Below are 13,267 nucleotides of genomic sequence, written 5' to 3'. Positions count from 1 at the left end.
TGTTTTGGGTTTTTTTGAATGTCCAGAGGACCAGATTTAACTTTTTTTAGATTTTAAATGAGAGGTTTTTATTTATTTGGTATCACTATGAAATTTGAGTTCACTGATGATAAAATAAAATAAAAAGTTATTATTGTTTATTTTGTGAACAAGGCCAATTTCTATTGACCGTGACTAATTTATAATAGCACTAAAAGCATAAAATATCTATGACTTTTTGTAGGCACATTTGAGCATGTCTATAATTTTGGTTCTTGGTGGATCAGAGAAAATGCAACAAAATAAATCACAATTAACAGTAGAATAATAGTAATTTAAAAAGGTTTTTGTTTGTTCAGGGAACAGATGGATGGTTTTATGTATCTGTGCAGATAAAGGCGAGCTATGATAGATAAATTTAATTTATTAAAAATGAAGCTGGTTCGCTGCAGATGGTTCTGCTTATTGAATTCTGGCCTTCTGGGATGACATTACACACATGGATTTGAAATGGTGCTGTTTAGGGATATGCATTAGCCTACATGTGATGTTTTAATAGCAGACTCACGCAGGCGGCCATAGTTAGCAGACTGCTGCTTGATGTGAAGATCTTCTGTAGATCTGTTAAAATTGGCTCCTTGGCCCTGACCTGGTCCTGGACCTGTTGCACCTCGAGCGGCTATGTTTCGACCTGACAAAAGCAAAGAAGCACACAGACAGCAACAAAGCAGCTGGAGGTGATGTTTCCCGTTCATTGAGCAGTATGTGCTCTGTCCTGATGAGCCAGGAAAATGTCAGCATCATAATGAACTCATCAAACATGAATGCGTCCCCTGAGGAGGAGATGAGCACTATTGGCTGCAGTCATTCACAGAAGGAGGGAAACATGCACACTGAAAGTCCAACCATGATGAAACTGCAGGTTAAACAGAATGAACCAATCACAGACACAGGAAGGAACATGTTCTCGGTTTGGTCTGCTGTCCAGCAGTTGTTCTGATGACAATGGCTCAGGAGGGGACACTCACCGGCAGAGGAGCTGGACTTGCCCATGTCAGCCAGCGAGCGATGAATGGGCTTCTTGGTCTGATGCCGATGCTTTCTCAGCAGCACAAAACTGATTTTGTCTCTGAGGTCAGGAGAGATCAAACCTTCCTCTATCTGCCTCTCAATGATGTCATCTGCATGGAAACATGAGGAGTTGAGAGAAACTGCCAGGAACATCCGTTATCTTTAACAATTCAATTTGTATTACTGTTTTAGTTCAGGATGAATTATGTTTCAAGTTAGCACACACACACAGAAATACGGACACACACACACCAAGAGTAACAGAGTCACATCGTTGTAATGTAAGTTTAAAGTCTACTTTAGCCTTCAGAGTAACTGTTTCCTGATTATTTATTTATTTATATATTTATTTTTATCCAAAACGCAACAATATATATATATATATATAATTGTTGCGTTTTGGATAAAAAATGTTGCGTTTTGGAGCTGACAGCGGGTCGTCAGTCACTGCAGCTAGCTACTGCTAGCCGGGCCTTAGGCTTCCTCTCTGACCCTGGACCCTCAGCCAGCCCCCACCGCTTCCTCCGGCTCGAATCTCTCTCAGAAGTGGCAACTCATACTAACAAATAAATCAATGAAACGTCCATTAAGTTTTATCAATTATATTAAAAAAGGCAGGAAAAGATTACAATTTACAGCGCTGGACTCTCCAGTCTGTGAAGCGTTCACAGACCCGGAAGAGCAGCCCCGATGTCCTGTGTCATTACTCATTTATAGGGTCCTAAGACTCCGCCTTCGTAGAAGGGGAGCTCAACCTATCAGTGTGTGAGGGGGCGTGGCTAAGTGTGATCTCAGTAGCTCTTATGTGGACTGACGTGTTAGTAAATATGAGACGGTGCTTCAAAAGCCTTTCTACGTGATGTGGCAAGCAGATTAAACTCTATTCTTTGACAGAAATTGAATCCCAGGGAGACTCTCTTTAGAGTTGCTGGCCCAGTTTAACCCAGTCAGAACCGGGTCAGAATTAAAAGTTGTTCTGTGTATTTATTAACTATTCTTTGACAGGTTGTCCAGCTCCATCCTGGTGCCGGATTAAAACTGTTAACCTTTAGTTTTTAGCAAATCATCTTTCATCCCCCATCTTTCTCTCTGCACTATGAATGATAGTTTTTGCTGACTAACTAATTTTTCTTTCAAATTTAAGCTTTGTCCAGTTGATTTTAAATGCCTGTACATAAATTGTTGTTTGTTTGTCGATGACATGCAAAGGATCCGATGTGACTGAAGGTTTAAAGCCCCATGTAAAAATTGTGATGTCATTTTTGCTGACGTTAGAATTTTTACTTGAAGCGTGCTCAGTCCAAAAGATGTTCCGGGTGTAATTGCCCATCACTGTTTACTAGAAACACATTAAAACTTGGACGTCTGGAAAGCGTCAAGACATGTGGTCATGTGACAGTTCGAAGAAAACTCTACTGGGTTTTTGGATGCCTGTGAGGAGATTTTGATAACTCCTTGAAAGAAGTTGATGACCTCGGGTTTCTGTTTATTATAGCCTCCTTAGGTCTGCAGTTGAAAACAGACTGGCCAGCAATACATCCCCGAGCAACATTTTTTCTTGCTCGATGCTGTGCTCCTGATACGGCAGACTACTAGAATAAACACCTGTATATGGATGATTCCTAGAGAGAATCTAGAGGAAGAATACCTGCAGATGACCATATGGAGATGTTATGGTTAAAGACAGGGATTGATAGCTTTTAGCAGTGATGGAAATGTGTTTTTATAAGTTGAGGGACAGACAAGAGCCTTAGTTAGGTAGGAATATGGAAATATAACATTGTACAGGTCCTTCTCAAAAAATTAGCATATTGTGATAAAGGTCATTATTTTCCATAATGTAATGATAAAAATGAAACTTTCATATATTTCAGATTCATTGCACACCAACTGAAATATTTCAGGTCTTTAATTGTTTTAATACTGATGATTATGGCATACAGCTCATGAAAACCCAAAATGCCTGTCCCAAAAAAATAGCATATCATGAAAAGGTTCTCTAAACAAGCTATTAACCTAACCATCTGAATCAACGACGTAACTCTAAACACCTGCAAAAGATTCCTGAGGCTTTTAAAAACTCCCAGCTTTGTTCATTACTCAAAACCGCAATCATGGGTAAGACTGCTGACCTGACTGCTGTCCAGAAGGCCATCATTGACACCCTCAAGCAAGAGGGTAAGACACAGAAAGAAATTGCTGAACGAATAGGCTGTTCTCAGAGTGCTGTATCAAGGCACCTCAGTGGGAAGTCTGTGGGAAGGGAAAAGTGTGGCAGAAAACGCTGCACAACGAGAAGAGGTGACCGGACCCTGAGGAGGATTGTGGAGAAGGGCCGATTCCAGACCTTGGGGAACCTGTGGAAGCAGTGGACTGAGTCTGGAGTAGAAACATCCAGAGCCACCGTGCACAGGCGTGTGCAGGAAATGGGCTATAGGTGCCGCATTCCCCAGGTCAAGCCACTTTTGAACCAGAAACAGCGGCAGAAGCGCCTGACCTGGGCTACAGAGAAGCAGCACTGGACTGTTGCTCAGTGGTCCAAATAACTTTTTTCGGATGAAAGCAAATTTTGCATGTCATTCAGAAATCAAGGTGCCAGAGTCTGGAGGAAGACTGGGGAGAAGGAAATGTCAAAATGCCAGAAGTCCAGTGTGAAGCACCCACAGTCGGCGATGGTCTGGGGTGCCATGTCAGCTGCTGGTGTTGGTCCACTGTGTTTTATCAAGGGCAGGGTCAATGCGGCTAGCTATCAGGAGATTTTGGAGCACTTCATGCTTCCATCTGCTGAAAAGCTTTATGGAGATGAAGATTTCATTTTTCAGCACGACCTGGCACCTGCTCACAGTGCCAAAACCACTGGTAAATGGTTTACTGACCATGGTATTACTGTGCTCAATTGGCCTGCCAACTCTCCTGACCTGAACCCCATAGAGAACCTGTGGGATATTGTGAAGAGAAAGTTGAGAGACCAAGACCCAACACTCTGGATGAGCTTAAGGCCGCTATCGAAGCATCCTGGGCCTCCATAATACCTCAGCAGTGCCACAGGCTGATTGCCTCCATGCCACGCCGCACTGAAGCAGTCATTCATGCAAAAGGATTCCCGACCAAGTATTGAGTGCATAACTGAACATGATTATTTGAAGGTTGGTGTTTTTTGTATTAAAAACACTTGTTTTCATTGGTGGGATGAAATATGCTAATTTTTTTTAGTTTTCATGAGCTGTATGCCATAATCATCAGTATTAAAACAATTAAAGACCTGAAATATTTCTGTTGGTGTGCAATGAATCTGAAATATATGAAAGTTTCATTTTTATCATTACATTATGGAAAATAATGACCTTTATCACAATATGCTAATTTTTTAGAAGGACCTGTATATTTGTTGCATGTATGATGTTGGAGTGTGAGTGTCTGATGTATGAATGATTGTGTGTTTGTTAATGTATAACTAATACAAGTTACTTTACAGATGTATAAGAGGGAAAACTAATATTCACAGCTGCCTAGTACAAGGTCACTTAATAACAGCAAATGTACACAGACTTATAAAACCTAAGGCGGAGGAAATCATCAAACATCAGGCATAAAATTGGTAAGTGACTTTTTATATTAACATGATTTTATTTAAATAACTTTTGAATACCAACAGGTACAGTTCAACCTGGGAGCCCAGACAGAAAACAGAAATCTCCACACTCAAGTTGATGTGAGTGTCAGGATTTTCGTGGCAGATCAGGACAGAAGAACCCAGTAGCGCAGGCAGGACTCAGGAGGCAGATGTATAAAATAAAATACTTTTAATAATAATAATAATAATAAATCAAAAGGCTGACATGGCAGCAAAACTTACATGGACTCAAGAATCAAGATCACACAGGCAGGACAGGACAGGCTATACCCAACGACGAACCGACAAAGGAACAACACAGGACAGGAGGCTTATATACAAGGACAAGACAAGACGTGATTACAACAGCTGTGACGAGACAAAGGTGACACCAATTAAACTGACGAGAAAAAAGACACAAACAGAAACAGCAAATAGTACCATCCTTACAGTGAGTAGATGAACACACAAAGACCTTCTCTCTGAAGATAATGTGACAGGTCAAAGATGTTTTTCATTTACCACAGTATCATGTGTGTGGATTATCATGTGGTTGTGTCTGGAACAGAGACAGACTAGAGCCTGGTCGCCTAGATAAACAGAACGACTACCAGTGTCGACTGACCTTGTTTTTTTTATTTTCTTGTAAGATTCAAAATTATTACAGGTGAAAGTGAATTAAATAAATTAGGAAACTCGAACACGTCTGTGAAATTAAACCAACCAGGGTAAAAGTATTTGGGGAATATTGTGATAAATGTATTAGTAGATTAGAAACAGCTATAATGACATATTTCTATAAATGTTAAGTGTCCTTGACAGAGAACCTTCTTTATATATTAGTTATTTATCAAAAGTATTAAACTTAAAAGACAAACAGTGATAAATCTAAGGTGTAGACTGAAAAACATTAAATAAAAATACACTTGTGATATAAAACAATTCTTATGAGAGTCCCTTAGAGACAGAAGGATGATTTAAGATGGGGAAAACAATTCAAGATTAGAGTAAACATTTAAGATAACTGATTGATGGGGAGGAGAAACTATCTAACTTGCTCCAAAAAAGTTCAATCTGGTCCTCTGGACATTCAAAAAAACAAAAAACAAAACAAAGCAAAAAAATCTAGAAACGTTTCGTCTCTCATCCAAGAGACTTCCTCAGTCTGAGGTGCTGTTTTCAGCTCAGTCTCTTAAATAGCACCTTCACAGAGTGGATCAACCAGTTTGCTGCTGACAACCAAAACCAGCTGATCACATGCTCAAGAAGGACCTATCTAACTTGCTATGAGTATATTATTTGAACAATCTAGTAAACAAAAAAATTATATATGAATGTTATGGGATAATGTTATAATAAATGAGATTGACATATCTAATAAGTATTAGACATATGATAATTTTGTTATTAACCTTGTGGTGTCCACTAGAACAGGGATAAGCGTAATATTTGTGCCTTTTTTATCTGTAGACTGAGAGAGTTTGCAGGCCGTCATGACATGAACCATCATGATTAACCTTACATTATTAGATTGGATCATGTGCGCATAATTAATCTTCCATGGTACATTTTTATCTGTGTAAATACAAGATCAATTTTGATGTTTACTTGTGTTTTTTGATTTTATAATGTTTATCTTCAATTTGAATTGTTTTGTTATTGACACATGTGTAATGATAAATGATATGAAATTTCACCTGAGGTAAAATGCAGAGGTGTTTCTTATTTTTATTAAATAAAGTTGCAGGGTCTGTTGGGGGTGATGACAGCTCTCTCATCTGGACTCAGGAGAGGTGGAGAGTAGAAAATTATATTTAAACATTTGAATTATTCATTAAAAGTTACATAAATAAATAAAATACATGTCTACTATTCAGGTTAAGTAACACTGATTCAAGCGAGGGTTGTTAATAGAGCTCGGTAAGTTTGGTTTTTTTAATTTCTGGTAATAAAAGTGTTAATCATTTTATTCCTCTCACAGCATGTTAGGTTTTGAGGCGCAGGACCTCCTTAGCAAAGTTAGGCCTCCTTTGCTGGGGACGTCTTGTGACCTACAAAGGTATTTGCTGGTTAAATAGAAGTCACGTTCAAACACACACATGTACACACACACACTACACATACACACACACACACACACACACCCATATATATACATATATATATATACATATATATATATACATATATATATATATATATATATATATATATATATATATATATATATACACACACACACAGAGTACTTTAATATTTTACAGAGATGGGAAGACATTGTCTTTTCAGACAAACACTATATGTTCAAATGTACCCCAGTGAAGATTCACCTTGGAGTAATTGACAGATAAATGGATCCACCTTTACTTATGGAAAGTTTTAAACGGCAATACAAGTACTGGTTGCTGCCTCCTTGTAGTGTGACGTTGCACTTTTGTGGTGAGATGTATTGATTCATTTCCTGTTTGTCTGTCGGTAGCTCGAGTGAATCGTTTGCTCGAGTGGTCTCTGTTTTCTGGATTTATCTTTTGCAGTTTTTCATTCTAGTTCACAAACACACTCAGTACAGTTGTTTTGCTACTGTTGGATAGTGCTTAAAACACCTCTTATCTTTCAACAATTTTCAATTGTATTTGGCTCTGCTAGCTCCTGCTAGCGTTAGCTTAGCATGGCTACTGCTTCTCTCCCTGCTTCCTCTGTTTTCTCTTGCTCCGTGTGTCAGATGTTTAGTTCCTCCTCTGCCTCCTTTAGTGATAATGATACATGTAACAAAAGTAGTCTTATGGTAGCTTTGGCGGAGAGGCTGTCTGAACTGGAAGCTCAGCTCCTTGCTATAGAAAAACCAGTAACTAGCCAGGTCCCCTTAGACAGCATGGAACCACAGAGGCTAGCTCCTGTTAGCGGTCCTCCAGCAGACCCCGAGCAGCCGGGACCCCAGGCCGGCTGGGTGACGGTCCGGAGCAAGCGTAGTGCTAAGGCTAAGCCCCCAGTTCACCACCGACCCGTTCATGTTTCTAATCGATTTTCCTCGCTCTGTGACACACCCGCTGAGAAGCAGACACTGGTTATTGGCAGCTCCATAGTCCGAAACGTGGCTTTAGGGATTCCAGCAGACATAGTTGAATGCATTCCGGGGCCAGAGCGGGCGAGATAGAATCTTATCTGAAACTGCTGACTAAGGCTAAGGCTAAATACAGTAAGACTGTTATTCACGTCGGCGGTAATGACACCCGGTTACGCCAATCGGAGGTCACTAAAATTAATGTTGCTTTGGTGTGTGACTTTGCTAAAACAATGTCGGACTTCGTAGTTTTCTCCGGCCCCCTCCCCAACCTGACCAGCGATGACATGTTTAGCCGTATGTCATCGTTTAACTGCTGGGTGTCCAGGTGGTGTTCTGACAACGACGTGGGCTACACAGATAACTGGAGTTCTTTCTGGGGAAAACCTGGTCTGATGCGGAGAGATGGTTTCCATCCCACTTTGGACAGAGCCGCTCTTCTTTCTAGAAATATGGCTGATTTTGTTTATCCCCCAAATTATTGACAACCCAGGGTCCAGTCCAGGAAGAAGAGTTGTAGTCCTACACACCTCTCTGTTGCTTCTCCTCTGTTACCCACCCACATCCACATTGGAACAGTGTCAACTCATTCACAGCTCAAATTAAATAAACCAAAAATCAGCTCTAAAAATACAAACCATAAAAATCTGATTAAAATAAACACAGTTACTTTACCAGAGCAAAATCATAAAATCATTAAATGTGGATTATTACCATACTATACCATACCAATTTATTTATAAAGCACTTTAAACAGTGACAAAGCACACCAAAGTGCTGTACAGGGACAAACAGAACAAGCACACAGCAACAGATTACATAACAGGACACCAAAAAGTAGAAACCAACAGAAACAATAATGGATAACAACAACAACTGCAACATGACCAACACAGTGTGATGCACACAGACTCAGCACAGATCACACAGTGCTGAAAGCCAGGGAATAAAACTGTGTTTTTAAGCAAGATTTAAAAACTGTGAGGGAGGGGGCCCGTCTAACCAGCAGAGGTAACTCATTCCAAAGTCTTGGTCCTGCTACAGGGAAGGCCCTGTCACCTCTGCACTTGAGACTGGTTCCTGGGACTGTTAGGAGCAACTGGTCTGCTGATCTGAGAGAACGTGGTGGGACATACGGCTGGAGCAGATCAGTAAGATAGGAGGGGGCAGAGCTGTTTAGTGATTTATAGACATACAAGAGTATCCTGATGCATGCTCAATAATCCAGGTAGAAAAATCTAAAAAAGTTAAATCTGGTCCTCTGGACATTCAAAAAAAAAAAGCAAAACAACAAAAAAAATGTAGAAACGTTTCGTCTTTCATCCGAAAGACTTCCTCAGTCTGAGGTGCTGTATTCAGCTCAGTCTCTTAAATAGCACCTTCTCAGAGTGGATCAACCAGTTTTGCTGCTGACAACCAGAACCAGCTGATCACATGCTCAAGAAGGACCATCAGCCTAACAATGGATCATTAGCACCTGATGGCTGTTTACTATTCACAGAAGGCTGAGTGATACTAGCAATTACAGCATTGAAAGAGGGGGACAGTTGAACACGGAGGCTCCGCCCCTGTTTAATGATGGACGATTTTTTTTCACAAAGATGGCCTCCTTTACTCCTCTCTCAAACCATCGTTCCTCTCTGTCCAGGATGTGAACATCTTCATCCCTGAAAGAGTGACCTCTGGCCTGGAGATGAGTGTAGACCGCAGAGTCCTGGCCTGATGATGTTGATCTTCTGTGTTGGGCCATCCTTTTGGCCAGTGGCTGTTTAGTTTCCCTGATGTATGACTGATCATAGCCCTCCTGACACTGAACAGTGTTGGATTTCATATTTTTATAACTTTTTATATTTCCTATCAAGCATTCAAATGTCATGTTATACAAAGTGTGTGTGTGTCTTTCTTCAAGGGTTGAACTATATTTATAGAAAATGTTTACTAATTCTAACTATTTTACCTTTACATATAATCTCATATTAGCTAATGATAATTTTACAGGTTCACATTTGATATATTACAAGCAATCAAATAAGCCAGGAGGCAGGTAAGATACTGACTACTGACTAACTCAGGAGGGAAGAGTCCTTCTTTGTTCTCTGAGCACATGGTGGCCTGGCCGCTCACACACACTGATTAACATAAATAAAACCTAGAACACATTTCTTTAATTTAGACTTAATATAGTTTGACTAAGTAAAATCCCTCAGGTTCTCTCTTAATAATAAATTCATGATTAGATGCTCCACAACAGAGTGTTAACAGTCTAAACGCAGTCAAAGAAACCAAGCTTCAATAAAACTTATCTCTGGAATGCAGTAAGAGGGGGGCCTTGAGGGGGCGGGCTAGACCCGTAACCATAGCAACCTCAGGTCTAAACCAATCAGAAAAGCTAGCCTTCTCAAACTTTGATAAAAGCCAAGAATAACACATGCCCAGCGAGCATTTCCGGGAGAGCACACACCGAGACGGTTTGTTCTTTAATGCTCCAAATATATGCATATATTTTACAAATGTTAATGTTTGTCTCTGAATATCTGTAACTCCTGTTTGTCAATTAAATCTTTTGAACTAAGGTGACCGTCTCAGCTGTCTTGAACACGATTGTGGTAAAAAGCCACAACAACAGCATACACAACATTAATCTGTGCCGAGGGACTGGATCTTTGGGATGAACCAGTCTTTGCCGTAATGTATTTTGGGGTTTAAAAGCCACTGTGACGTTATGTTTAGAAAATAAGCATTTCAGTTTCTCTGATACTCCCTCAACATATGGAATGACCACTGGTCTGGGTCTGGGTTCTTCCTTTTCACCTGTTGGCTGACTGGAGTCAACCCAAACAGGACTCCAGTCAGCCAACAGGTGAAAAGGAGGAATCCAGACCCAGTCCAGCGGTCATTCCATATGTTGAGGGAGTATCAGAGAAACTGAAATGCTTATTTTCTAAACATAACGCCCCAGTGGCTTTTAAACCCCAAAATACATTACAGCAAAGAGTGGTTCATCCAAAAGATCCAGTCCCTCGGCACAAACAGAGTAATATTGTGTATGCTGTTCAGTGTCAGGAGGGTGATCAGTCTTACATCGGGGAAACTAAACAGCCACTGGCCAAAAGGATGGCCCAGCACAGAAGATCAACATCATCAGGCCAGGACTCTGTGGTCTACACTCATCTCCAGGCCAGAGGTCACTCTTTCAGGGATGAAGATGTTCACATCCTGGATAGACAGGAACGATGGTTTGAGAGAGGAGTAAAGGAGGCCATCTTTGTGAAAAGAAATCGTCCATCGTTAAACAGGGGTGGAGCCTCCAGGTTCAACTGTCCCCCTCTTACAATGCTGTGATTGCTAGTATCACTCAGCCCTCTGTGAACAGTGAACAGCCATCAGGTGCTAATGATCCATTGTTAGGCCAATGGTCCTTCTTGAGCAAGTGAGCAGCTGGTTTTGGTTGTCAGCAGCAAAACTGGTTGATCCACTCTGAGAAGGTGCTGTTTATAAGACTGAGCTGAATACAGCTCCTCAGACTGAGGAAGTCTTTCGGATGAAAGACGAAACGTTTCTACATTTTTTTGTTGTTTTGCTTTGTTTTTTTTTTTTTTTGAATGTCCAGAGGACCAGATTTAACTTTTTTAGATGCATCAGGGATGTTTTGACCTACATTATCTATGTAGATTGTAAAGAGGGTGGGTCCTAAGACTGAGCCTTGTGGTACACCATTGTTGACTGTTGTTGGATATTTTTATCTAGACTGGTCCAGGTGTTTTGATCTGCTCAGAGACGAGATTATAATGAAATTATAACCTGGTTCTGACTGGGTTAAACTGGGCCGGCAACTCTAAAAAATGTCTCCCTGGAATCCAATATCCATCAAGGAATAGAGTTTATTTCTGCTTACCACATCACGTAGAAAGGCCTTTTGAAGCACCGTCTCATATTTCCTAACATGTCAGTCCACATAAGATCCATTGAGATCACACTTAGTCACGCCCCCTCATATACTGACATTTTTTTTCATTCATTCAACCTTTATTTAAACAGCTAAGTCATGTTGAGCCTCAAAGACTCATTTACAAATGAGACCTGTTTGGACAGACAATAAAAGTGATAAGCTGGACACGTGGGAATTGGAGGCGAAAAAATTCTTGTCAGACTTTTTTTTCCTGCCTGAGAATAAAAAACTCTGATATTAAAAAAACACCTTGCACAAACAAGCACATAGTGACGTAGATATTCTGCGGGGGGAGGCGAGAGCAGTGAACATGATCATAGATGCCCTCGAGGGCATTGTAAGAGTTCTGATAAAGATGTAATAATCAGTCAATGTCCTCTGGTGAGATCCATAAACATTCTCGAGGTATGTCGAGGAATGGCCAAGAATAACGACTATGAGAATCCAAGAGTCCTGAAATGATTACACAAAGTTTATTCAGCTGGTTTCATCTGGTTATCAGTTGGAAATTCCTCAGGGAGGAGGTAGTGAGCGTCAGATCACATTTTCTCCAGGCGAATTCAGATAAGATGACCTTCAAGGCCAGCCAAGGGAACTAAATTCGGATAAACACACAGTTGTTTTGGGGACAGGCAGAACTTAATGACATCTACCTTGAGTCTGTGTTGGCCCACTCGGTTCCAAAATGTCCAAATTACATGGTCACACCGATAGAACATCACTGAGTAAAATCCCCGAGATCTGATCCATTCTGCCCAAAGCATTTGAGTCTGGGTTCTCGAGACATGAACCAAGCCATCATAAAAGCAAGCAGCGTGATCGGATCCAAAATTTGCTGCTGATGACTTCCTTGATTGTAGATAAAACCAGCAACCAGCCAAATCCAAAAAGCAGGAACCAGTTATTGTAAATCCAATTAAATATGAATCCTTAAAATCCACAAATGGCAGCAGAGATAGACACATCATCAAGTCTTCCAAGTTGATGAGATATCCAGCTGCGTGCGTGCCAATAGGGCAAATCGACTCGCCTAAAGCCTGTCTTCTCTTCAAACAAATGTTGTAAATTGATTGAGGGACCAACTGACGAAAACAAGTCCATAATTATGGTTCGGAAGATATGCAAGAGAGTCTCACAAGCAGTTTCACAGGCAGACAGAGCAGCAAAGCAAAGCAGAGAGGGAGGGGAGAAGCATCTGACCTCGGCAAGAGCAAGTGGTGAAGTGAGGTCCCCTTTTATGAAGGATGAGTCTAGGACACTATAAATGAGTAATGACACGGGACATAGGGGCTCTTCCGGGTTTGTGAACGCGTCGCAGACCGGAGAGACCAGCGCTGTAAACTGTAACTTTTTCCTGCCATGATTTAATATAATTGATAAAACCTAATTGATGTTTCCTAGATTTATTGATATTGTGGGTTGCCACTTCTGAGGGAGTTTCGAGCTGGGGGAAGCAATGTGGGCTGGAGGGGGTTTCCGGGTCCAGTGGCCCGCAGCCAGCTCCCATCTTAACAGCATATAATGTGGGGTTATATAAATACATAATATGGGGTTGTATAAATATATAATTTGGGGGTTACGTTACATGAATATA

At 40.7% G+C, this 13,267-nt stretch overlaps 1 protein-coding gene across 1 annotated transcript in view; it reads right to left on the bottom strand.

Annotated features, from left to right (window-relative positions):
• slc4a5a (solute carrier family 4 member 5a) overlaps positions 1-13,267 on the bottom strand; it is a 205,987-nt gene that overhangs the window by 149,423 nt on the left and 43,297 nt on the right. The window contains exons 5-6 of the mRNA XM_037679966.1: positions 1,008-1,160; positions 548-670 (exon numbers count right to left, since the gene is read on the bottom strand). Of these exons, the coding sequence (XP_037535894.1) occupies positions 548-670; positions 1,008-1,160 (276 nt within the window). The remainder of the gene's footprint in view (positions 1-547; positions 671-1,007; positions 1,161-13,267) is intronic.

Source organism: Nematolebias whitei, chromosome 8, assembly GCF_014905685.2.
Source record: "Nematolebias whitei isolate Nwh7 chromosome 8, NemWhi1, whole genome shotgun sequence".
Lineage (NCBI taxonomy): Eukaryota > Metazoa > Chordata > Actinopteri > Cyprinodontiformes > Rivulidae > Nematolebias > Nematolebias whitei.
This window is presented reverse-complemented; position numbering and strand designations above follow the sequence as displayed.